The sequence below is a fragment of the Rattus rattus genome, chromosome 10, assembly GCF_011064425.1.
Source record: "Rattus rattus isolate New Zealand chromosome 10, Rrattus_CSIRO_v1, whole genome shotgun sequence".
Lineage (NCBI taxonomy): Eukaryota > Metazoa > Chordata > Mammalia > Rodentia > Muridae > Rattus > Rattus rattus.
The window spans coordinates 35191964-35211713 of NC_046163.1; the positions used below are offsets into that span (position 1 = coordinate 35191964).

Consider the following 19750-nt stretch of genomic DNA (forward strand, 5'->3'; position numbering starts at 1 on the left):
GACTGTCTGGGAGGTACACCCTGCCCCCCGGATATGTAGTATCCAGCCTAGAGAAGGCTCCCTCCCCCCAGGCTCTGCGTGTAGGACCCACCATGCTCCCACTTGCAAGGGAATATATACAATGTAAATGAGGGTGACTAATCACATTGGGGAAGCTCCCCAGCCCCGCACAGCCCACTCTCTGATAGGAACTTTCTCTGGGAATGGAAAACCCATGCTCTCTCTTCCCAGTTACTCCATAAGAGGCTCACAGAGGGACACAGAGCAGAGGACAGGAGAGAGGGAGGGGTCCTGGGACTAGCAGGGGAAGGCGCACTGGTACTGAGCACCAGGGTCATTCAGTGTCCCCCTGTTTCCTCTGCACCCAGGGCTAATGGTACTGGACTGGTTACCAGGCCTGGCAGGTATGTGTAAGACGCAGAGCGCCACTGAAAAAGACAACCAGAATGCCCCCCAAAGTCACCTCCAGCCTTGGAAGTGACCCCTCCTTACCCGAGAGGCGAGCGTTGACCCTGTTGTGACTCGTCCAGAGCCAGAGAACGGCATTACTGGGACTTTTCACTTGGTGCATGGATGCTGCAGCCATCTGCTCAAAATGGTTGGCACAGTCTCGGCAGCCGAAGAAGGACTGCACATAGCTCCGCATGGCTTGCAGGACCTCCTGGCCGTCAGCTGCAGGGAAAGGAGACACCACAGAAAGGCCCTTCACACTGCCAGCCCCTGCTGTCTCTGCCATGGTTCCCCACGGGCTGCCCTACCCTCCTCCACTCTGCTGTGGTCACCCTGCAAAGGCCTCACATTCTGACCCAGGCCTAATGCTCCCTTGCCTACTTCCCCCCTTGCAAGGGGTTGGGGGGGTCACCACAGAGATGGTCCTATTTCCTCCAAAACCACTAAACCGCAGCCCCCCTCTCCTTTTCAGTGGGACATCCGGGCTCTATGTGGCAGGGCTAGACAGCTGACAGGGGCAGAACACTCACTGGAACCCATGGCCCTCCTTCACCTGCCTGCTTCAGGTTTTCCATTCGACTTGCTCTTTAGCAGGCCTTGCCTCTCGGGACACTCTTAGAAGTCCATCCTCCTCTGCTCTGAATACCTCCTAGTCTGTTCTGTGTCCCTCTTATTCTCACTGACTCTCCCATATAGGCTGGTGCCAGCAAGGGTCTCTGTTGACTCCCGCACATTTTCTTGAACTGAAACCAGACTCTCTGGAAGGTCACCTGCCCACACTTTCTATGACTTTTTTCTCCTCCATACCCCAGATACCTCAGGGCTTGCTTCCTGTTGCAATGGTCCCTCCTCTGCAGAACTCCAACCGTTTATAACTACCTCCATCCCCCAGGACCTTGCAGACATCTCTCATGTGTATGTCGGTCTCTCTATCTCTCTCTGCTTTGCAACATCAATGTCTGTTCCACTGTGCCCCTTACCTCCAAAGCCCCATTTCTTCTGCACCCACTCAGGACCCCTGCCCCCACACACACCCACCAGGGATAACTGCCCCACACACACCCACTCAGGGATAACTGCCCCCACACACCCACTCAGGGATAACTGCCCCCCCCACACACCCACTCAGGGATAACTGCCCCACATACACCCACTCAGGGATAACTGCCCCACATACACCCACTCAGGGATAACTGCCCCCATACACCCACCAGGGATAACTGCCCCCATACACCCCTCAGGGATAACTGCCCCCACATACACCCACTCAGGTATAATTGCCCCACAAATACCCACTCAGGTATAACTGTCCCCACATACACCCACTCAGGTATAACTGCCCCCACAAATACCCACTCAGGTATAACTGCCCCCACATACACCCACTCAGGGATAACTGCCCCCACATACACCCACTCAGGGATAACTGCCCCCACATACCCACTCAGGGATAACTGCCCCCCACACACCCATTCAGGGATAACTGCCCCACATACACCCACTCAGGTATAACTGTCCCCACAAATACCCACTCAGGTATAACTGCCCCCACATACACCCACTCAGGGATAACTGCCCCACATACACCCATTCAGGTATAACTGCCCCACACACACCCACTCAGCTATAACTGCCCCACAAAACACCCACTCAGGTATAACTGTCCCCACATACACCCACTCAGGCATAACTGCCCCCACATACACCCACTCAGGGATAACTGCCCCCACATACACCCACTCAGGGATAACTGCCCCCACATACACCCACTCAGGGATAACTGCCCCCACATACACCCACTCAGGGATAACTGCCCCCACATACACCCACTCAGGGATAACTGCCCCCACAAATACCCACTCAGCTATAATTATAATTGCCCCCACATACACCCACTCAGCTATAATTGCCCCCACATACACCCACTCAGCTATAACTGCCCCCACATACACCCACTCAGCTATAATTGCCCCCACAAATACCCACTCAGGGATAACTGCCCCCACATACGGCTCTGCCGTCTCTGCCCCCCTCTTCTCAACAGCTCCAGAACTGTAGTCCTGAAAAGACTCCCTTTTCTCTATCCTTTTTAGCTTCCCACTAATGCAGGATCATTCCAGTGGCTCCCATGGAGGTCAGAACAGATGGACAGACAGACTGAGGCAGTGTGGTGAGCAGGCCCTGGACTCACCTGGTTCTTGTGGGTGGGCCTCACTGTATCGGTGTGCCTGCACAGTCAGGAAGTGGAAGAGGACCCACAGGGAGCAGGGGAATCCCCGGAAATGTGGCTCACTGCCCTGGCAACCAATCCAGTTCACCTTCTCAGCAAGGACAGCGTTCTAAAGGGACACACGTGAGCGTGAGTGTGAATGCACAAGCGGAGAAGACAACGGGTGGAAAGGGGGACGACAAGAGAAGCTTCCTGGAGCACAAAGCACCCTGGCAAAGAAGGTCTTCCTCTTGGCCTATCACCTCTGCCATACTCACCCACCAGAGACTAGCAGATCTGAGAACCTATGGCATAGACCAAGTTCTGTCTGAGGTCCCTGGAAGCCTTGATACCTTATAAACCCAGGTGGGTCTGTCTGCAGTCTCCTGGGTGTGGCTTGCTTTTGCAGACAGCAGACAGAATAGGTGCCCTGCTGAGGGCCTCGCTGAGGAAGCAGCTGCTGTTTGGAGGCAGTCAAGAGTTAAACACTCTGGTGTCTTAGATAAATGTGGTGGCTCATGCCTAGAATCTTCACATTAGGAGGGCTGATGCAGGAGGATTGCTGAGTTTCAAGGTCAGTAAGGCCCTACAGAGTAAGGCCCTATCTCAAAAATAAGTCTCCACTGCCGCATACTCAGAGGTTTTAGTTCCAATCACCCACGGTACTCACAGGGTCTTAGACTGGAACAGTTACTCACTCTCCTAAACTTGGTTTCTCCATCTGCTAAGTGATAATTCTGACGTATGAGGATCCAGTGAGACACTCCGCAGGACCCAGTGAAGGGCAGCTGATTAGTGCTAAGTGGAGTCACTAATGCAAACCTCTGAACATCAGCGGAGACTGCGATGTTAAGTCCTTCCAGCCCCAGAAACGTCAAGGACATCAACAAGGTCTTCACTTGCCTGCTAGACTCACCTCCTTCCTGCTGTCCAGAGCGGCTTTGAAGTGACTATAGGGAATCTTCTTTTTCTGCTGCTTCTGAAGCCAATCGTTTATGGAATGCAAGAAGTTCTGGACCAGAGGCTGGCCAGGGAAGTACTGTGGGTAGGAGAGCAAGTGGCAATTGGAGAGTAGGAAACAATTCTACAGAGTTTTGCAGGGTAACAAAAACCTGACAGGCACACATGTGAATTCATACACTATTCTGGACAGAGGAGAAGAAACTCTATGGGCCCTATGGGTCTCTCCCATCAAGGCTCAGGCTCCAAGGCTGGCCTAAGCACTGCAGCCACTCAGAGGAAAGTCCAAGCCCCAAACCACTCCCCAGGACTGTGGTGAATGCTGGGCACAAGGCGGCTTCTGACGCAGCAGCTGACTGCCCAGCTGGGTTTACACTGAGTGGGCAAGAGGTTAGCATCAGGTAAGTGAAGAAAACTGCAGCTGTATCTTAGCGGCTGCTCTGATGCCCAGAGTCCCTGCTATCACCCAACCCCCTTGGAGCAGCACTTGGGTTCTTCAGAAACTGAGGCAGAGACCAGGGCCCCTTCCCCATGACAAACACCCTGATGAGCAAGGGAGGAAAAAATTCGAGGACATCTCGAGCCATTCTCAGTGATGAGAGGGAAGGAAGATTCCGCTCCAGGGAAGGGGCTGTACAGTGGCATCACCAGAGGGAGGGACCAAAAAAGTCTTTAAATCCCTACGCAGGGCCCAGTGGGCCTCTACTCGCCTCCCTCTGGAACACCCGCTCCAGCTTGGAGTGCACTTTCTTTTTTGCTTTTGCTAAGTAAACTGTTTTTAGATATCTGTGTTTCTTGGCTCTGCTCTTTCTTTTGAAAAGACAAGAAGCAAACCAAGGAGAAACTTTCATTGGTAATAGGCTAGGCTGGCAAAAGACCTTTCATTTTTTAGCTCATGGGCTGCCAGTATGGACAGGCTAGCCTAGGGCTTAGGGCCAAGATCCAAATCTTGATGGTAACTCCCAAGAGCCTCAGAGGAACATGAAAAGCTACTTTGACAATAAGTCAACTCAAATCTGATTAGTATCAGCACTTTAAAACCACAAGGACTCAAGGGAGGAGGGGGTGTGTGCATGTGTGCATATGTGTGCATGGACAAATGCTTGTGGGGGTGGGGTGGGGTGAAGGGGACACAGCAGTGAAGTAGAGCAGATAAAACCTCAGGAGGAGAGATGTAGGTGAAGAAGACAATGTCGGAGAAATGTGCCGAGGGCAGGAAAAAGAAAACCACTGGGAGAATCCCGATATGAGAGCAGGACCAGCCAAACCTGCTACCAGAGCCAGCCCTCCGAGAGGGCATTAACTGTCCTTACCAAATGGCAGGGGCTAGCCATCCCCCAGAGTGAAAAATGGCCGGAAGGACTTGTGCTTCAGAACGCTTCCTCCTGGTCAGCTCCCGGGGCTCTGGGCCCACACACAGATTTACAGCTGAAAGTCAGCATTTCTCACTGACCTCCGCCTGCCACCCTGACTTGGCACCTTCTTCTGCCTTCAAGGCCATGTATCAGAAGGAGGGATGAATTAAAGGGCTCCGGACAGCAAGGAGCAGGAAAACCTCAGTGAGCAAACGCCACCCAGTGGCCAGCCCGGATAGCGGCTCGCAAGTGACAAGGCTGAGAGAAGGGCCCCCTCACTCAGGCTTTCTTCTCATAGGAGAGGGAGGGAGGAGGTTAGATGAGGTGTGGGTGGGAAGTTCACCTTCCACAAGGTGAGTCACCCCTCTGGGCTCTCACTTCCTTGTCTCTAAGATGGTGAGTACCATTCACAGAGTTTAAGAACGGAAAATAAGCAAATACACAGTCGTACCGGGGGGTCTGTCAGCCTGCCAGAGCTTAAGGAAAGGAAGCAGCTTTGACTACTATTCACCAAGAGAGAAAGAAGCTCCCCGGCAAAGTAGATAGAACACGTCAGTCAGTCATGCAGACAAAGGTCAGACAGGGTCTCTACACCTGTGTCCCAGGTCCGTGTCCCAGGTCCGTGCCCCTGCTGTGGGGCATACTATCTGGCTTCCCTCAGTCCTCTGCTTCAGTACCACGGTCTTCTCAGAGAGACCTGGCTCCTGGCTAAAGAGCCCCTTGGTAGCACACTCAGCCCCTGACGATCGGGCTGAGTGTGTCACTGCCCTGTGCTGCCCAGGCCTCTCCAGCTGAGTGTGTCACTGCCCTGTGCTGCCCAGGCCTCTCCAGCTGAGTGTGTCACTGCCCTGTGCTGCCCAGGCCTCTCCAGCTGAGTGTGTCACTGCCCTGTGCTGCCCAGGCCTCTCCAGCTGAGTGTGTCACTGCCCTGTGCTGCCCAGGCCTCTCCAGCTGAGTGTGTCACTGCCCTGTGCTGCCCAGGCCTCTCCAGCTGAGTGTGTCACTGCCCTGTGCTGCCCAGGCCTCTCCAGCTGAGTGTGTCACTGCCCTGTGCTGCCCAGGCCTCTCCAGCTGAGTGTGTCACTGCCCTGTGCTGCCCAGGCCTCTCCAGCTGAGTGTGTCACTGCCCTGTGCTGTCCAGGCCTCTATCAACCTGGATACTGTGTCTCCTCCTGTCAGTTGCACACAGCCCGGCTGGGGAACAAACTAAATACCAGCTTGCTTATAGCTGAAAACAGATTCCAGCCGCACAGAGAAACTACCGCTTCTCAGGGCTCCTCTGAAAGAGACTGGGCTTGGGGTATTCTCACTGAGGTCTGCAGGGTTGGGGAGCACATGAGAACTTTCCCTCACTGAGGTGGTAGGAAAAGAGTACAAAGGACTGCTCTGGATTTGATCCTTCTGAATGTCCAACAGGGTGTCTGCACCAGGCCTCCTCAGTATTGTGGAGTACAGGCTGCAGGCCTTTGAAGCTAGGACATAGCTCTGCCTTGTCTGCAACATTCCTTACAGGGGCTTCTTTGTATAAAGATACACAGGCCACCAAGCCGAGAGAGTCAGAATGGTGGCAAAATGGGAGAGACAGGGAGAGATCGGGAGGTTCCCCCAGACCCGCTGGGAAGGACAGTTCGGGTCAGCAGGACTAGGGAGGCTGAGTCAGCAGGCAGGCCCAGGGGACAGGCAGCCCTGACTCAGCAGCAAAGCAGGGCAGGGCTGGCAGTGGATGGGAAGCCAGAGTGGGAGGCCTGGGAGACAGCTCAATGTGACAGTGTCAAGTCTGGTCCTCCTGGCTATCTCAAGGCAAGCTGCTTGAGGCCCTGGGCCTTAAATGGTAGTGATACAACTCTGTAGAGCAGGCAAACAGACTACGTGCTTGTCCAACCAAAGCTGCTTCACTCAGACGTTACCATGGAGCGCAGTGCACGGTTAGACTGAGAAGAAAGACAGCAGAGCGGAAAGCGCCCCTCCTCCCTCTGGTGATGCACAGTCCTATTTCCTAGTCATCACGGCAGGGAGTAAGAAGCCACAGTCTGGTGCTGAAGTGAGGTGGAGAACTCAGGTAAGTAGGCAGAGTAAGTCACCAAATGACTGAACATACGCCCAAGTATTGGGATATCTGGCCTAGTGTCTCTCTCCCCTCCACTCTACAGGACGGGTGGTCTCTGGTCATGTGGGCTGGTATAAAATATGGCTGTAAGGGGAGGGTAGAAGCCTAGGGGGGCCTGGGCAGCTATGGGCCCAGGTGTCCAGTCAGATCTGAATTCCTCACGGAAGGGACTGATGTGGTATCTGTCCCCCAGATACGCACACCAATCACATCTGGAAGTACAGAGACAAAGAAAGCTGGGGCCCTGCTTACCTTGGCCAATACTGCCACAAACTTTTTCAGGGCCACCAGGCGCTGTCCCTCCAGAACTGAGAACTTTCCCACTTCTACACGCAAGATGTAGTGTAGTGCAGACTCCAGGTCAGCCATGTAGATCTTGGAGCTGAGGGTCAAGAGGAAGTGGAAAGAAAAGAAGCGTTAACCTCAGAGCAAGTAGGAAGGGAACAGAGCAAGGGGCATCACTCGTCATAGTGATGCACAGCACATGGCTCTGGCAGTGGTTTGCTGAGGGCCTTGGGTGAGTAATTTCTCTAGGCCTCAACCCTTCATCTGTGTAACAGGCAGAACATACTGCTTATAGGTGGGCTGCAAAGAGGACTGACTAAAAACAGGTAGAAACCAGCTTGGTGCAGGTGGGCAGGGCCTTCTCTCCAGGTCCAGATCAGCTCCTTCTGTAACTCACTAATCAGGCTGAGTCTGTTCTGAGCCAAGACCCCAGGGGCAGACACACAGAGCATCAGTGCATACACACAAGGCTCTGGAAAAGCTAGGCTCTCTGTGGAAGTGGAAGGCCAAGAGGTTAGTTACCCACTGAGGCTAGGCACCTGGATGGTGGAGAGACAGGCGAGGAAACCCGTTTCCTATTTCTTTCAGGACTCATATACATTGCATCTAGACCCTGTCAGGTCTGATACCTTCCAGCCAGCTGTCCCTTCCCATGCCCACCGTGCTTCCACGGGGACAGCGCAGGTACTGCTGGGAACGGCACCGAATGTCAGCTACTTATTAATGTCGGCCTCCTGAGACCTGGCTCCTGGCCTCAGTGTGATAACCAGCTAGTCTTACGAGAGCTTATTCCCTGGGCTACCTCACCTGTAAAATTAACCAACCACTCTGCCTCCTGAAGGTACAGAGCCAACAGGGCCAACTGACAAGATGATCAGTGAGTACGCACACTTCTTCATTCTCAAGCAGTCTCCACTGTGGTGCCCCTAAGCCTCGGTCTGCCTCACTGCGTTCAGTTCCCAGCACCCACAAAGTTGTTTGTAACCTGTAACTCCAGCTCCAGGGGATCTGATGACCTCTTGTGGCCATAACACGTATATATGTAAATAATAAAAATACACATTTTAAAAAAGTGGCTTCGTGACTGAATGAGATCAGGCAAGAAGGTGGCAGGGCACCGTTACAGTGATTTGAATAATCGGAATGGTAAAAATGACCAGTGGTACCTCTGTGTGCAGCTTGTTTGTGTGGTGGTGCATGTGTGCACGTGTGTGCAGGTGTGCTCCCCTGTGTGGCTGCATGTGGAGACCAGAGGCTGGCACTGACACGTCTTCCTCGATCATCTTCTCCACTTTCTCTTTTGAAACAGGGTCTGTTCACTCAGCTTGGAGCTCACTGTTGCCGCTAGCAGACTGACCCTGGAGCCCCGGAGATCTGCCTGTCTGCGGCGTCACCAGTGCTGCAGGCACACTCCATGGTGCTAGTGACTTCACTCAAGGCTCGTCCTTCCACAAGTATTCCACCTACCGAGCCACCTCCCAGGCAGTCAGGGTCACCTCGCAAGTTTCTTTCCTTTTCACTTGACTAAAACTCTTTCCACTGTGCTTCTACAAATCAAGTCCCCGAGCAAGGGTATGAGATCCTTTCTGGACCTTTCTCCTACTCACAGGGCCAGATCTAAGCTGCCCGGTCACACAGCTTTGCTTACTGTGCAGCTAGGAACAGCAAGAGGTCTACAGTTCAGTTCTATTCGTGGCATCAGGATGCCCAGAAGCCTCATAACAAGCAGTTCCTTCACACAATGCACGATAACAAGGACCATCCAAAAACGCAGTGAGCTCCCTGACTGTGGACTGTGAAACTGGCCTAGAACAGATGCTTTGAAGAACCATAAAGTCTATTAGCAGGGAACACATCAGTCTTGTAGAGTCAGCTAAGGCAACCATTAAGGCTAGCTCAGCATCTGCCTACATCACCCTTATGCAAAGGCGTTGGGCTTCTTTCTGTTCTTAGCAAAAATCCTTAGGGGCAGAAAAAACAGCGCTTGCACACACACACACACACACACACACACACACACACACACACACACACACAGAGCTCTAGAGAAGCTGGCCCTCTGCGAGAGTGAAACACTAAGGTTTGACTACTCACTACTGCTGGGAACTGGGATGGCAGAGGGCATAGGGGCAGCATGGGCAACAGTCTTTCTGAGCTAATGTTCATGGTTGCCAGACCTCAGTTCTCATACCCCACTTGACAGATCTGAACCCAAGTGCCTAACATATGCCTGTCACTGAAGAAACTACTACTCAGGGCAGAAGTTAGTGTAGAACCTCCCCAGTGATCCTCCACGAGGACTCTACTAGTCATTTCCCTCCCCTCTTCCCCTTTCTCTCGTTCTCTCTTGCTCTCTCACTATGAAGCTGAGACTGGCCTGGAATTCGGTCTTGCTGCTGTGGACACTAGCCAGCATTCCTTCCGTTATAAAGGATAACGTGGATGCTGTTTGGTAAAAACACATTTGGCACTGGGGTCCTGGCACAAAGACAGGAGAGCCCACATCAAGACTTTTGAGCATGGTCAGCAGTTAGGGATCCCCACAGGACTGGTATGTACCCGTGAGCTACTCATCCGGACATACTAGGTTGAGCTTCTGCCTAGTGTGTTCAAGCCCTGGGTTGGGGTCCCAGCAGGACAAAGACAACAAAACAAACAAACAAAGAAACCCCAAGGCCAGCCTTGAAGGGACAGAGGTAGGCTTTCCCATGAAAAGAACAGGCATGAGCAAGGCAGTTGTTCATGAAAGGGATGTGTGAGGAGAACCAGGTAGCCTTACCGGTCTGCAAACTTCCACACTGTGGGTGCTATCTTATCAGGAGTGACTGGTGCAGCTGTGGTTGGGGGAGCCTCCCTGGTCAGTCCAGGGAGCCCCCGCAGGTAGGATGTATAGAAAGGCCTGGACTCTACCAGCCTGGAAAGAGAGCAAATGGAAGTGCTAAGGACAAAGACAAAAATCACATAGCTGAGCACTGTCAGGAGAGGAAATAGGTGGCTCCTCCCACAGAAAGGCTTAGTGAGACATTTAAACTTGGTCCCATCTTGTCTTGGCTCCCTAGGCCTCACTTTGACTTGTCTATTCATGGTTCATGCTATACAAATCCTCTCTTCCACCAGGCAGATACAGAACCCCTATCTGCAAAATAACTGGGCCTGAGGATTACCCAGTGAGCTTTCTGGCTCCAGGCAAGGCATGGTCTACAGAGACCGAGGCAGGTAGGCCCACTGGGAACACCACCCATTTTGCTACAGAGAACTGGGGATGCAGTTCAGCAGGAGAGCTCCTACCTGGCTGTACAAGTCCTGGGTTTGGTCCCTAGCACCACAAAGAAAAACAACAAAACAAAACACACTAGCTTCTGCCCAAGACAGGAATGGCTGGGTGTGACTGGTCTCAAGGCAGCCACCCTCCCACAATCTTGTTCCAAGACATCACAAGGTAACATCAGCAGGTGACATCATAAGCTGACATTACTCCTCATGGAAGTCAAAGAAATGATGTGTAATTTTAGACTTAACAACAACAGAGAGCCATGTTTGTCCAAACGCTCCTGATTTCTCTTCCCTAATACAGGAGTCTTAAAGACAGGAAGTATCTCCTCTAAAAGGTCTGGCCAAGATAAGCATCCGTGACAGGATGTCCCATGGGAGCCAGCACCAGGAAGCATGGTTTTCCTGCTCTGCCATCCCGGCTCAGTATCTATCAACGAGCAGATGGCTCAGGGGCAGCATCGTCACAAACAATTTTCTCCTCCACCAACTCCAAGTGAAGGAACAATGCCTCTTCTTGCCTCTAGGACTGGCATTTTCTGGGCTTGCCCGGAATCGAGCCTCCCAGGCCCCTTGTGAACATCATGCTTCTTGACTCTAGCAGGCCTGCTTCAGGGGCACCTGGTGGCCCTGGACAGGGAAAGGGCAGAGGCTGCCTGGCCCAGCCTCAGTGTAGGGTGGCACTAAAGACCCCAAGGAGCAACTTCTGGGTACCTAGGGTTGCCTTGATTTCCTTGGCCCCCCAAATTTCTGCCTGCAGGGCCAGGCTGACATCAATCATCTGCCTGAGGAGGGCACCAAGGCACCATCTGGTGCTATTTAACAGGCCTTTCAGCAGCAGGAGGCTGACAGCAGCTGAGGGCTTCATTGTTTCCTCCTGACATTTTGGAGCAGACTATTGTCTGGCTCCTAATGAACTTTTCTGCAATTAGAAAAGCAAAGGGAGGGAAGGTCCAGCACATCTGAGTCCTCGCCAGGCAGACACCGTCAACACACTCCTCTGTGCAGGGGTTGTGGATAACATGGCCAGGGCATGGTGTGGATGGGTGGTGCTCAGGGCCGAGGCAGCAGGAGTCCTGAGCTACAAGGTTGGAGGTCTTGTCTCACGCAGAGGATCAGCATCTGCTTCTCCTACTTGGCTGCTCTTTCTAGTAACCTCTCTGGCAGAAGAGTGACTGGGCAGGGAGGAGACGATGGGGATATCACACTCACACAGGCACTCGGGAAACAGAACCATTCCGAAGCAGCAGGTAGCAAGATGGAAAGTCAGTGACACCAAACTTGCTCACCACGTCGCTCTCTGAATTCAAGACCCTGCGCACTGCCACAGCGTGGAACTGGGACAGGTCCAGAGTTACCTGCAGAGACAATAGGGTGTGGAGGGCACGCCCAGTGGGCAGAGCGATCTGTGTTCTAGCTAGATTTGAAACCTTGCAGAGCAGACCACTGTGATAAAGTTCATACCACCCTCAGGTTACAACTACCAAATACCACCCAAAGCAAGGGGCCTTGGACTCGTTCAGATCGTACACTTTGTGTATCATACAGGAGTACCAACCGAATATGGTAAAGCAAGGTACAATGTGGGTTTATTTTTATTCTTTTTGTTTTGTGTGTATTTGTGTATATTTTTCATGTTGAGTGCTTGTTCTACATGAATGTCTGCACACCATAAGAAGGTCCCACTATACATGCAAGTGAGCGGCCATGTGATTGCTGGGAACTGAACTCAGGACCTCTGGAAGAGCAGCTAGTTCTTAACTTCTGATCTACCTCTCCAGTCCATTTATTCTTATATGTGTACAAACACACACACACACACACACACACACACACACACACACACACACACACAATCTCTCCTAGGTCAGAAAAAAAAATATATCGGCCAGACAGACAATAATTTTGGTTCTTTTTTTTGAGCTGGGGACCCCCAGGGACTTACGCTTCCCTAGGCAAGCGCTCTACCACTGAGCTAAATCCCCCAACCCCTCAGACAATAATTTTATGTGTTCTATCCTATATTAGAATGCCACGTTTAATCTCCAAAATAACATTGAGGCAGCAACCCTTGTTAGGGCCTTTATACCACGGCTGCAGCAGCAGGAGAATCCTAATCCTAACTCCACAGGCCCAATCTTTCCTCCACTCAACTCCCTGACCTGCAGAGTGATAATGATGACGACAGTAACAAAAAGAAGGCCGTTGTTATGTGGACTCACTGATTACATTTACTAAAATGCTAGTAACAGTGGCCAGCGCGTGGCAGACATCTTTGTTATTTATTGAAAATATATAACTTGGGCTGAGGAGATGGAGTCATAGATAAAGTGTTTTCCCACAAATGTGATGCTGGTTTCGGATGCCCAGAACTCATGTAAAACCAGGTGATAGCACACATCTGTAACCCCAGCATGCCTACGGTGAGTTGGGAGGTGAAGACAGGAGCATGTCTAGACGTACACGGGCCAGCTAGCCTGGCATGCACAGTAGTGAACAAGAGATACTGCCTCAAATAAAGCAGAGGTAAGAACTGACACCTGAGGTTGTCTTCCAACTTACACATGTGCACTGTGGCATGCAGATGCTGGACTGAAAACACACACACACACACACACACACACACACACACACACACACACACACGTGCACACATGCACATGTGCACATGCGCATATACACTACACATTTACATGGAAAATACTCCTTGGGTATGGTGGTACACAACGGATATTGCAGTACACAGGCAAGAGAATCATGAGTTCAGGCCATGTGGTGGTCACCAGTTGGTACCAGGGAGCAGGACAGACCCAACCACGCTGTTTGTTGGATGAATGTGGACATCTGGACTTTCAATTAGGAAAGCAGCTGAACTTTAAATGGTTTAGTGGGCCATCCTAGGAGCACGCAAGGCGCTGGTGCTGAGACCAATGTAGATAATGCCAGTCTAGCTCAAGAGGTTTCAGAGAAGAAGTAAGTGTCCCAGAGACCACTCTTGTGGTATTTTGGTGAAGAGTGTGGCTGTGTTCTGCCCTGTCCAATCTGCCTAGGATTTCTGAAACAAGTTTTGGATTAATGACATTGGCAGAGGAGATTTCAAGACAGCCTCATTGATTCTGTCATGTGGTTATTAGCAGTCACTCTTATGCAGGTCTATAATGAAAAAGGAACAAGCTGAGCACAAAAAAATTTACAAAATACAAAATGTACACTTTGCGGATAAAAGAAGCACCAGGGAACAGAACAGAGCTAAGTCCAGTGCTCAAAATCTGAAGAAACACTAAATGGAGCAAAGGGAGTGCATACTTCAGAGTAAGACCCACCCAGCTGAGCTTCCAACTTGCAGAAGGCAAGCAGTGCAGGGACCACCTGAAGACAGAAAGCTGATGCGAATGTAACTGGACAAGGGCCAAGTTCCAGTCCCAGCACGCAGCAGGACGTAGCTTCTGGTTCTGGCTTTAGAGTCAAGGATGCAAGTGATGTGTTGTAGAATCTTCCTCTACAGCTACAGAAAGCCACTGAGGGCAGGTGTGTGTTAGGAGTGTTCCTGTATGGAAGCCGAGAGGCCACTGTGTAAATCTGTTGGAGACCTCACAATACTGGAGATGCCAGAGTTGTGGGATTCCTATTGAGGAGCCTTTGACATCAGACATGGAGGTACAGAGTTTGGAGTTTGCCCAGCTGGTCTGTGCCTTGCTTTGGCCCAGCATATCTTCACAATGTTTCCTCCTTTCCTCTCTTTTGGAATGGTAATGCATACCCTGTGCCATTGTATGTTAGCAGTACGTGATCTGCCTTTTGATTTTGGTTTTACAGGGGGTTACAGTTAAGAGATTGCAGGAGTCTCAGAAGAGACTTTGAACTTTGGACTTTAGTAGTCTTGAGACTGTGAAAGACCATGGGGACTTCTGAAGTCAGACTAAATGCATTTTGCCTTATGACATGGCTACAAGTCTATGGGGGCCAGGGAGTGGAGTGGAATGTGGTGGTTTGAGTGAGAATGACTCCCATAGGTTCATATATTTAAATACTTAGAGAGTGACACTATTTGAAAGGACTAGGAGGTGTGTGCCTTGTTGGAAGACGCCACTGGGGGTGGGATTTGAGGTTTCAAAAGTCAAAGCCAGGCCCAATGGTTCTCTCTTCCTACTGCTTATGGATCTCAATATAGAATTCTTAGCTACTACTTCAGTACCATGACTGCCTGCATGTGCCACTACCACAAAGACAGTGGACTTCCGAGACTGTATGCCAGACCTAATGAAATGCTTTTTTTTCTTCTTAATATAAGAGTTGCCTTGGTCATGGTGTCTCTTCACAGCAATAGAACACTGACCAAGACAGCCAGTTTCAGCTACCTGGTGAGTTAGAGGCCTGCTTGAATTATGTGGAACTTATCTTAACAAACTAAATTTTATCTGTAAAGAGAATAGAGTGATAGTAAGCAGAATCCTACTCTGTAGCTGAGGAAGTTAGGTATAGAGCAGTACCATGTTGTGTCAGGGGAGGGAAGAACTGATTCTAATCAGCACCTGTCAATCATCTGTTTGCCATGGAACCTGTAACAAGCATGGGCACACCAAGTCACTTGTACCAAGCCCATGGGCCAGCAGCATAGCGGGCGCTCTCTACAGCAAGCAAAGAAGTGAATCTTTATAAAGCACTTACTGCATGCTGGCCGTAATTCCAGCTCTGTATATAGACTGCTTCAGTGGGCATTCTAATATGAATAAGTATAACTACTTCTATTCAATAGCTAAAAATAAGGCTCAGACAGTTGAGCAACTTGACCAAAGACATTCTTCAAGCTGATGGAGAAGTCCAGCCTGCACTGCTGGTCAGAGATTCAGCTTCCTCACAACGGACCAGGCTAATTCTCATGTGACTGCTCCCCCATTTTTAAAAAACCCCAATTCTATGCAGCTAGAGCAACATATGTTTTGAGTCAGGCAGCAGTGTCCTACATTAACAGCTGTGTGATCCTAGACACTTTACGCCACTCTCTTAAGTTTAGAGATTAGCAGCCATGTATTGGTATCTAGTGGTATCTAGACTCAGTAAATAGCAGGTATTAATTTTTTAGTTTCAGAGAGGTAAGAACAGATACCAACGTTTAGAGTGGAAAGGAACCCCCACACTTCCCATGTGTCCCACCAGGGGTCAGGCAGTGCCTGGCTAATAAATGTATAGGGACCAGTTGCCTGCATTGGTCTGAACAGGGCTCTCTCCCCATGGTCTCTTCTGAGAGTCAGGAAGTCTGGGGCAGCTCACCTCTCTACCCAGATAGGAGTCTTCCCTTTCAAAGATCAGGGCCAGGTACTCTGCTTTACTCCTTGTAAAGAATTCGTTGATATCCTTCAGCCTGCAAGAGATAAACGGGGTCACGCTCTTTCCATAGCCCATGGGGATGATGTAAGACGTCCAATGCAGCATGTCCCATAGTCCTGTGGCCTCCCTCTGCCAGCCCACCAGTGGAAGGAAAGTGAACCCTTAAGTCTCAGAGGATGCTACTCGTGCTACCTCACTCTGCTTTATTTGACCCACCTTGGGTTTTATTGTTTTATAGTTTTCTTTCTGTCCCTTTTAGGAGTCGGGAGTAAACAGGAGGCAGGCTGGGGAAGAGAAGTGGTGGGGATGCTTTCAGACCAGCTGTCTCCACGTTCTGGGTAAGGCCCAGGCTTACTGAAGATGATTCTACTGGTTCCCTAAGAGACTGGTGATTAGAACCCATCAAGTGTAAGCTCTGATCCACAGCAAGCCATGACCAATGGGGAGAGCTGCATGTTCCTCTCCAAACAGGAACAAGAAGGGAAGAAATGAACTAGAGTCCTGGGTACAGGAGAATCAAACCTTTTAGCTCAAGGTGAGGAGAGTGAGGCCCAGTTTTCTTGGGTAGAAATGATTAAGAAGGCAAATTCTCTCTCTCAACCAGAGAACTAACCTACAGATTGTTTTAAATACTCAGTGAAAACTGTCTCTCCCAGCATGCTTAAGAGGGCAACTGAGAAGGCACAGGGGCCAGAAAGACTGCATCTTACTCTTATCCTCAACCTGGTGTCTCACTTCCCCACACTTAACCCAAAGACATGTTTGTAGCAAATGCCTCAAGCACAAAGGGTGACACCGGGCCAATGCCAGAACCCGCCTGCTGGCAGTACAGAGATATGAATATGACAGACAAGCGGGGATCAGGAAGAACCTTTGATGGATAAAGGAGGTTCTGTAGCTACCTAATATCAGCCTCTGGGTGGCATTAGGTGGCCAGTCTCTCTGGCCACATCCTCATACCTACCCTAGGCTGGCAGAGGAGCAAGCCCTCAGCCTTCTGGAAGAGGCAGCTCAAGTTTCAGCATGTGTGTCTGCCTATATTCTTCCTAAGGGGCACCAAAAGGATCACTTAGAGACAGGTCGACAGATTTGTTTGTCGCTTTTAAGGTTCCCAGAGCTAAAAACACACTATAAAGGAAGAGTGTGTGTGTGTGTGTGTGTGTGTGTGTGTGTGTGTGTGTGTGTGTGTGTGTGTATGAGAGAGAGAGAGAGAGAGAGAGAGAGAGAGAGAGAGAGAGAGAGAGAGAAGGGGGAGGGAGAGACAGACAGACAGGCAGACAGACATAGCCACGAGGAAATGGAAGGAGGAGAAAAGCACCAGGGTACAGGCTGACAAGCTCACTTCCTAGACGGATGATATTTATCGCTTGGATAGGAACTGTGTCCACAAAAGCTCATGTGTTGAAGGCTTTAGTTCCTGCAGGTGGACCCAATCATTGAGAGATGGATGGTTAATGAGGGGCCTGACTTAATCAGTAGATTATCCGGCTTATGGATTCCTAGTCAATGCCAAATCAGGTGGGCCCTGGTTGGAACAGTATACAACTGGGCACATGCCCTGGGGGCTGTACTATCCTGAACCCTCTCTCTCCTTTTGGGTTACCATGAAGTGAGTAGCCTCTGACATATGCTCTGGCTGCCCTGATATTCTGTATAATCTCAGATCCCAACTGACTGGTCCCACCAAATTTGGGTTGAAACCTCTAATGTAATCGGACAAAACAAACCTTTCTTTCTCTAAATTGTTTATCAGGTATTTGTCACAGCAGTGAAAAAAAGAAAGAAACCAACAACCAGCACAGACAGTCGGCTGTAGAACCCCAACCTACATTAGGAGTGTATGCCTGGCCAGGGTCTCTGTGAGGCCCTCTAGGAAGATGAAGAATTGGGAAAGATGATAAAGGAGTCATTGTGAATCGGATCCAACACCAGTTGACCAGTTGATTAGTTGACCAGCTGACCATAATCGGTTTACAAACAGGGCTTTACTCTTCTGCACATCCTAGCCTTTTCTTCCTAGTAGTATCCAATCTCCTCTGTCCTCTCATTTGTCAGTGGCTTTCCCTGGACTAGGCCAGAGAAAACCCCTACTCCCACAAACACGCCTGAAGACCAGTCAGGAAGTGCAGCATCAAGTAGGATTTGGAGAACTCCCCTCACACACTTTTCCTTCCACACAGCAGGTCAGGCCCTTCGACCCTCAGCCAGCTCCTAAGGGACATGGCTCCTTAACTCCTGAAGCAGAAAGACGTCACTTCCCAGCTACTCTAAGGTATGTCTAACACACTGGGGGATCTATCTACCCCACAGGAGGAATCAATGTGGGTCCTCTGCCCTGTGGTTCCAACACCTTCTCCATGCTTGAGCCTCATGCTACACTAAGTCAGCCCCAACCCAAAATACTTGGCAGGCTCCAGGGGTGGACATGCTGGGGGCCACGTGTCACGGTGGGACTCCAGAGCATCGATGAGCCTCATACGCAGCGTCTGCACATCAGCGCCAGCGGCTATAAACAAAAACAGTTAGAGGGCATCAGGACAGAACAGACCCCAGCAGCCTTGCCAGTTTCAGCCACAAACAAGGGTCCCCAAACTAATTCTAAGAAAAAGCCAGCCGTTTCCTGAGAAGTGGGTGAGGTGAGGGCTCCTTGGCTTAAAGACTAGCAGGGAGAGCCATCCCTGACAGAGCTACTGAAAGCTGTTTAGTGAAAATCAGCAAAAAGCCACTCATGTTTTTCATCCTCTGAGGAAGAGAGTGACTCCTTGGCCAACGTTAGCTGCCCGTGTGCCGATCTGCCCTCACTCCTCTTCCTGGAAAAGGGGCTCTGAGGCTGGTGTCCTCAGAGACCATCCAGCCCATCGTGGCACTCAGCCAAGGGTCAAGGACACTGAGGCAAAGCGTTATCTCTCAGAACTGGCTGCATGTTTGTTCTTTGAAACAACCTAATTTTGACATGACAGCCCTTCTGGGACTGTGGTGCCCACCCTCAAACCTAGGACTTTGGCTAGGGCACATCTGAAGGGCTGCTCAAATGGGCTTTCCTGAGACATCTGCCAGGCTCTCTGAGAAGACGCATGGAAAACCCAAACACACTTCACTTGGACACCCCTCTTCACCATGTAGGAAGCCATGTAAAGCCAGAAGAGCTGGGACAGTGCTGGCAATGCCAACACAACAGTCGAATTAGAGCACCCACCTGGCAATGCTGTTCCAGTACCGTTCTTGGAAAAGGCCTTAAAAAACTGAAAACAGACAAGAGTGAGCGGTCAGTGGTGGCACTCAAGCTGCTTGGAGACTACTGCTCTTTTGAGCCTCACTTCCTTCCCCTGTAACTAGCATCAGAGAGGCTTTGTTCTGGGAAGCTTCTCTCGTGCTTTACATTCAATTCTCCCTCAACGCTTAAAGCACCCTCAGAACCTTGAGTCAGTGGCTCAGAAACCTAACTAGAGACCAGCTCCACCATGCCTGCCATCTGCACACAGTTTCTGGAAGCTGTTCAGCCAACAATGAAGTCACTGCTGGTCTTCATACAGGCAGAAGAAGAGAGTGACTGCTTGGCCAACGTTAGCTGCCCATGTGCCGATCTGCTCTCACTCCTCTTCCTGGAAAAGGGGCTCTGAGGCTGGTGTCCTCAGGGAGACCTCCCAGCCCGTTGTGGCACTCAGCCGAGGGTCAAGGATCTAGGACAGGTCCTACTCAGTGGTAGATCTGAGCCTACAAAACAGGTATGTAGCACACAGGCCGTTTCGACATCATGTTGTACTCTTTCCTCAAGTGTGTGACACC

At 50.7% G+C, this 19750-nt stretch overlaps 1 protein-coding gene across 2 annotated transcripts in view; it reads right to left on the bottom strand.

Moving 5' to 3' along the window:
• Qsox1 (quiescin sulfhydryl oxidase 1) overlaps positions 1-19750 on the bottom strand; it is a 37777-nt gene that overhangs the window by 2375 nt on the left and 15652 nt on the right. For both annotated transcript variants that reach the window (XM_032915041.1, XM_032915042.1), the window contains exons 3-11: positions 19161-19206; positions 18368-18470; positions 15908-15998; positions 11849-11994; positions 10146-10280; positions 7334-7463; positions 3576-3698; positions 2642-2789; positions 493-672 (exon numbers count right to left, since the gene is read on the bottom strand). In XM_032915041.1, the coding sequence (XP_032770932.1) occupies positions 493-672; positions 2642-2789; positions 3576-3698; positions 7334-7463; positions 10146-10280; positions 11849-11994; positions 15908-15998; positions 18368-18470; positions 19161-19206 (1102 nt within the window). The remainder of the gene's footprint in view (positions 1-492; positions 673-2641; positions 2790-3575; positions 3699-7333; positions 7464-10145; positions 10281-11848; positions 11995-15907; positions 15999-18367; positions 18471-19160; positions 19207-19750) is intronic.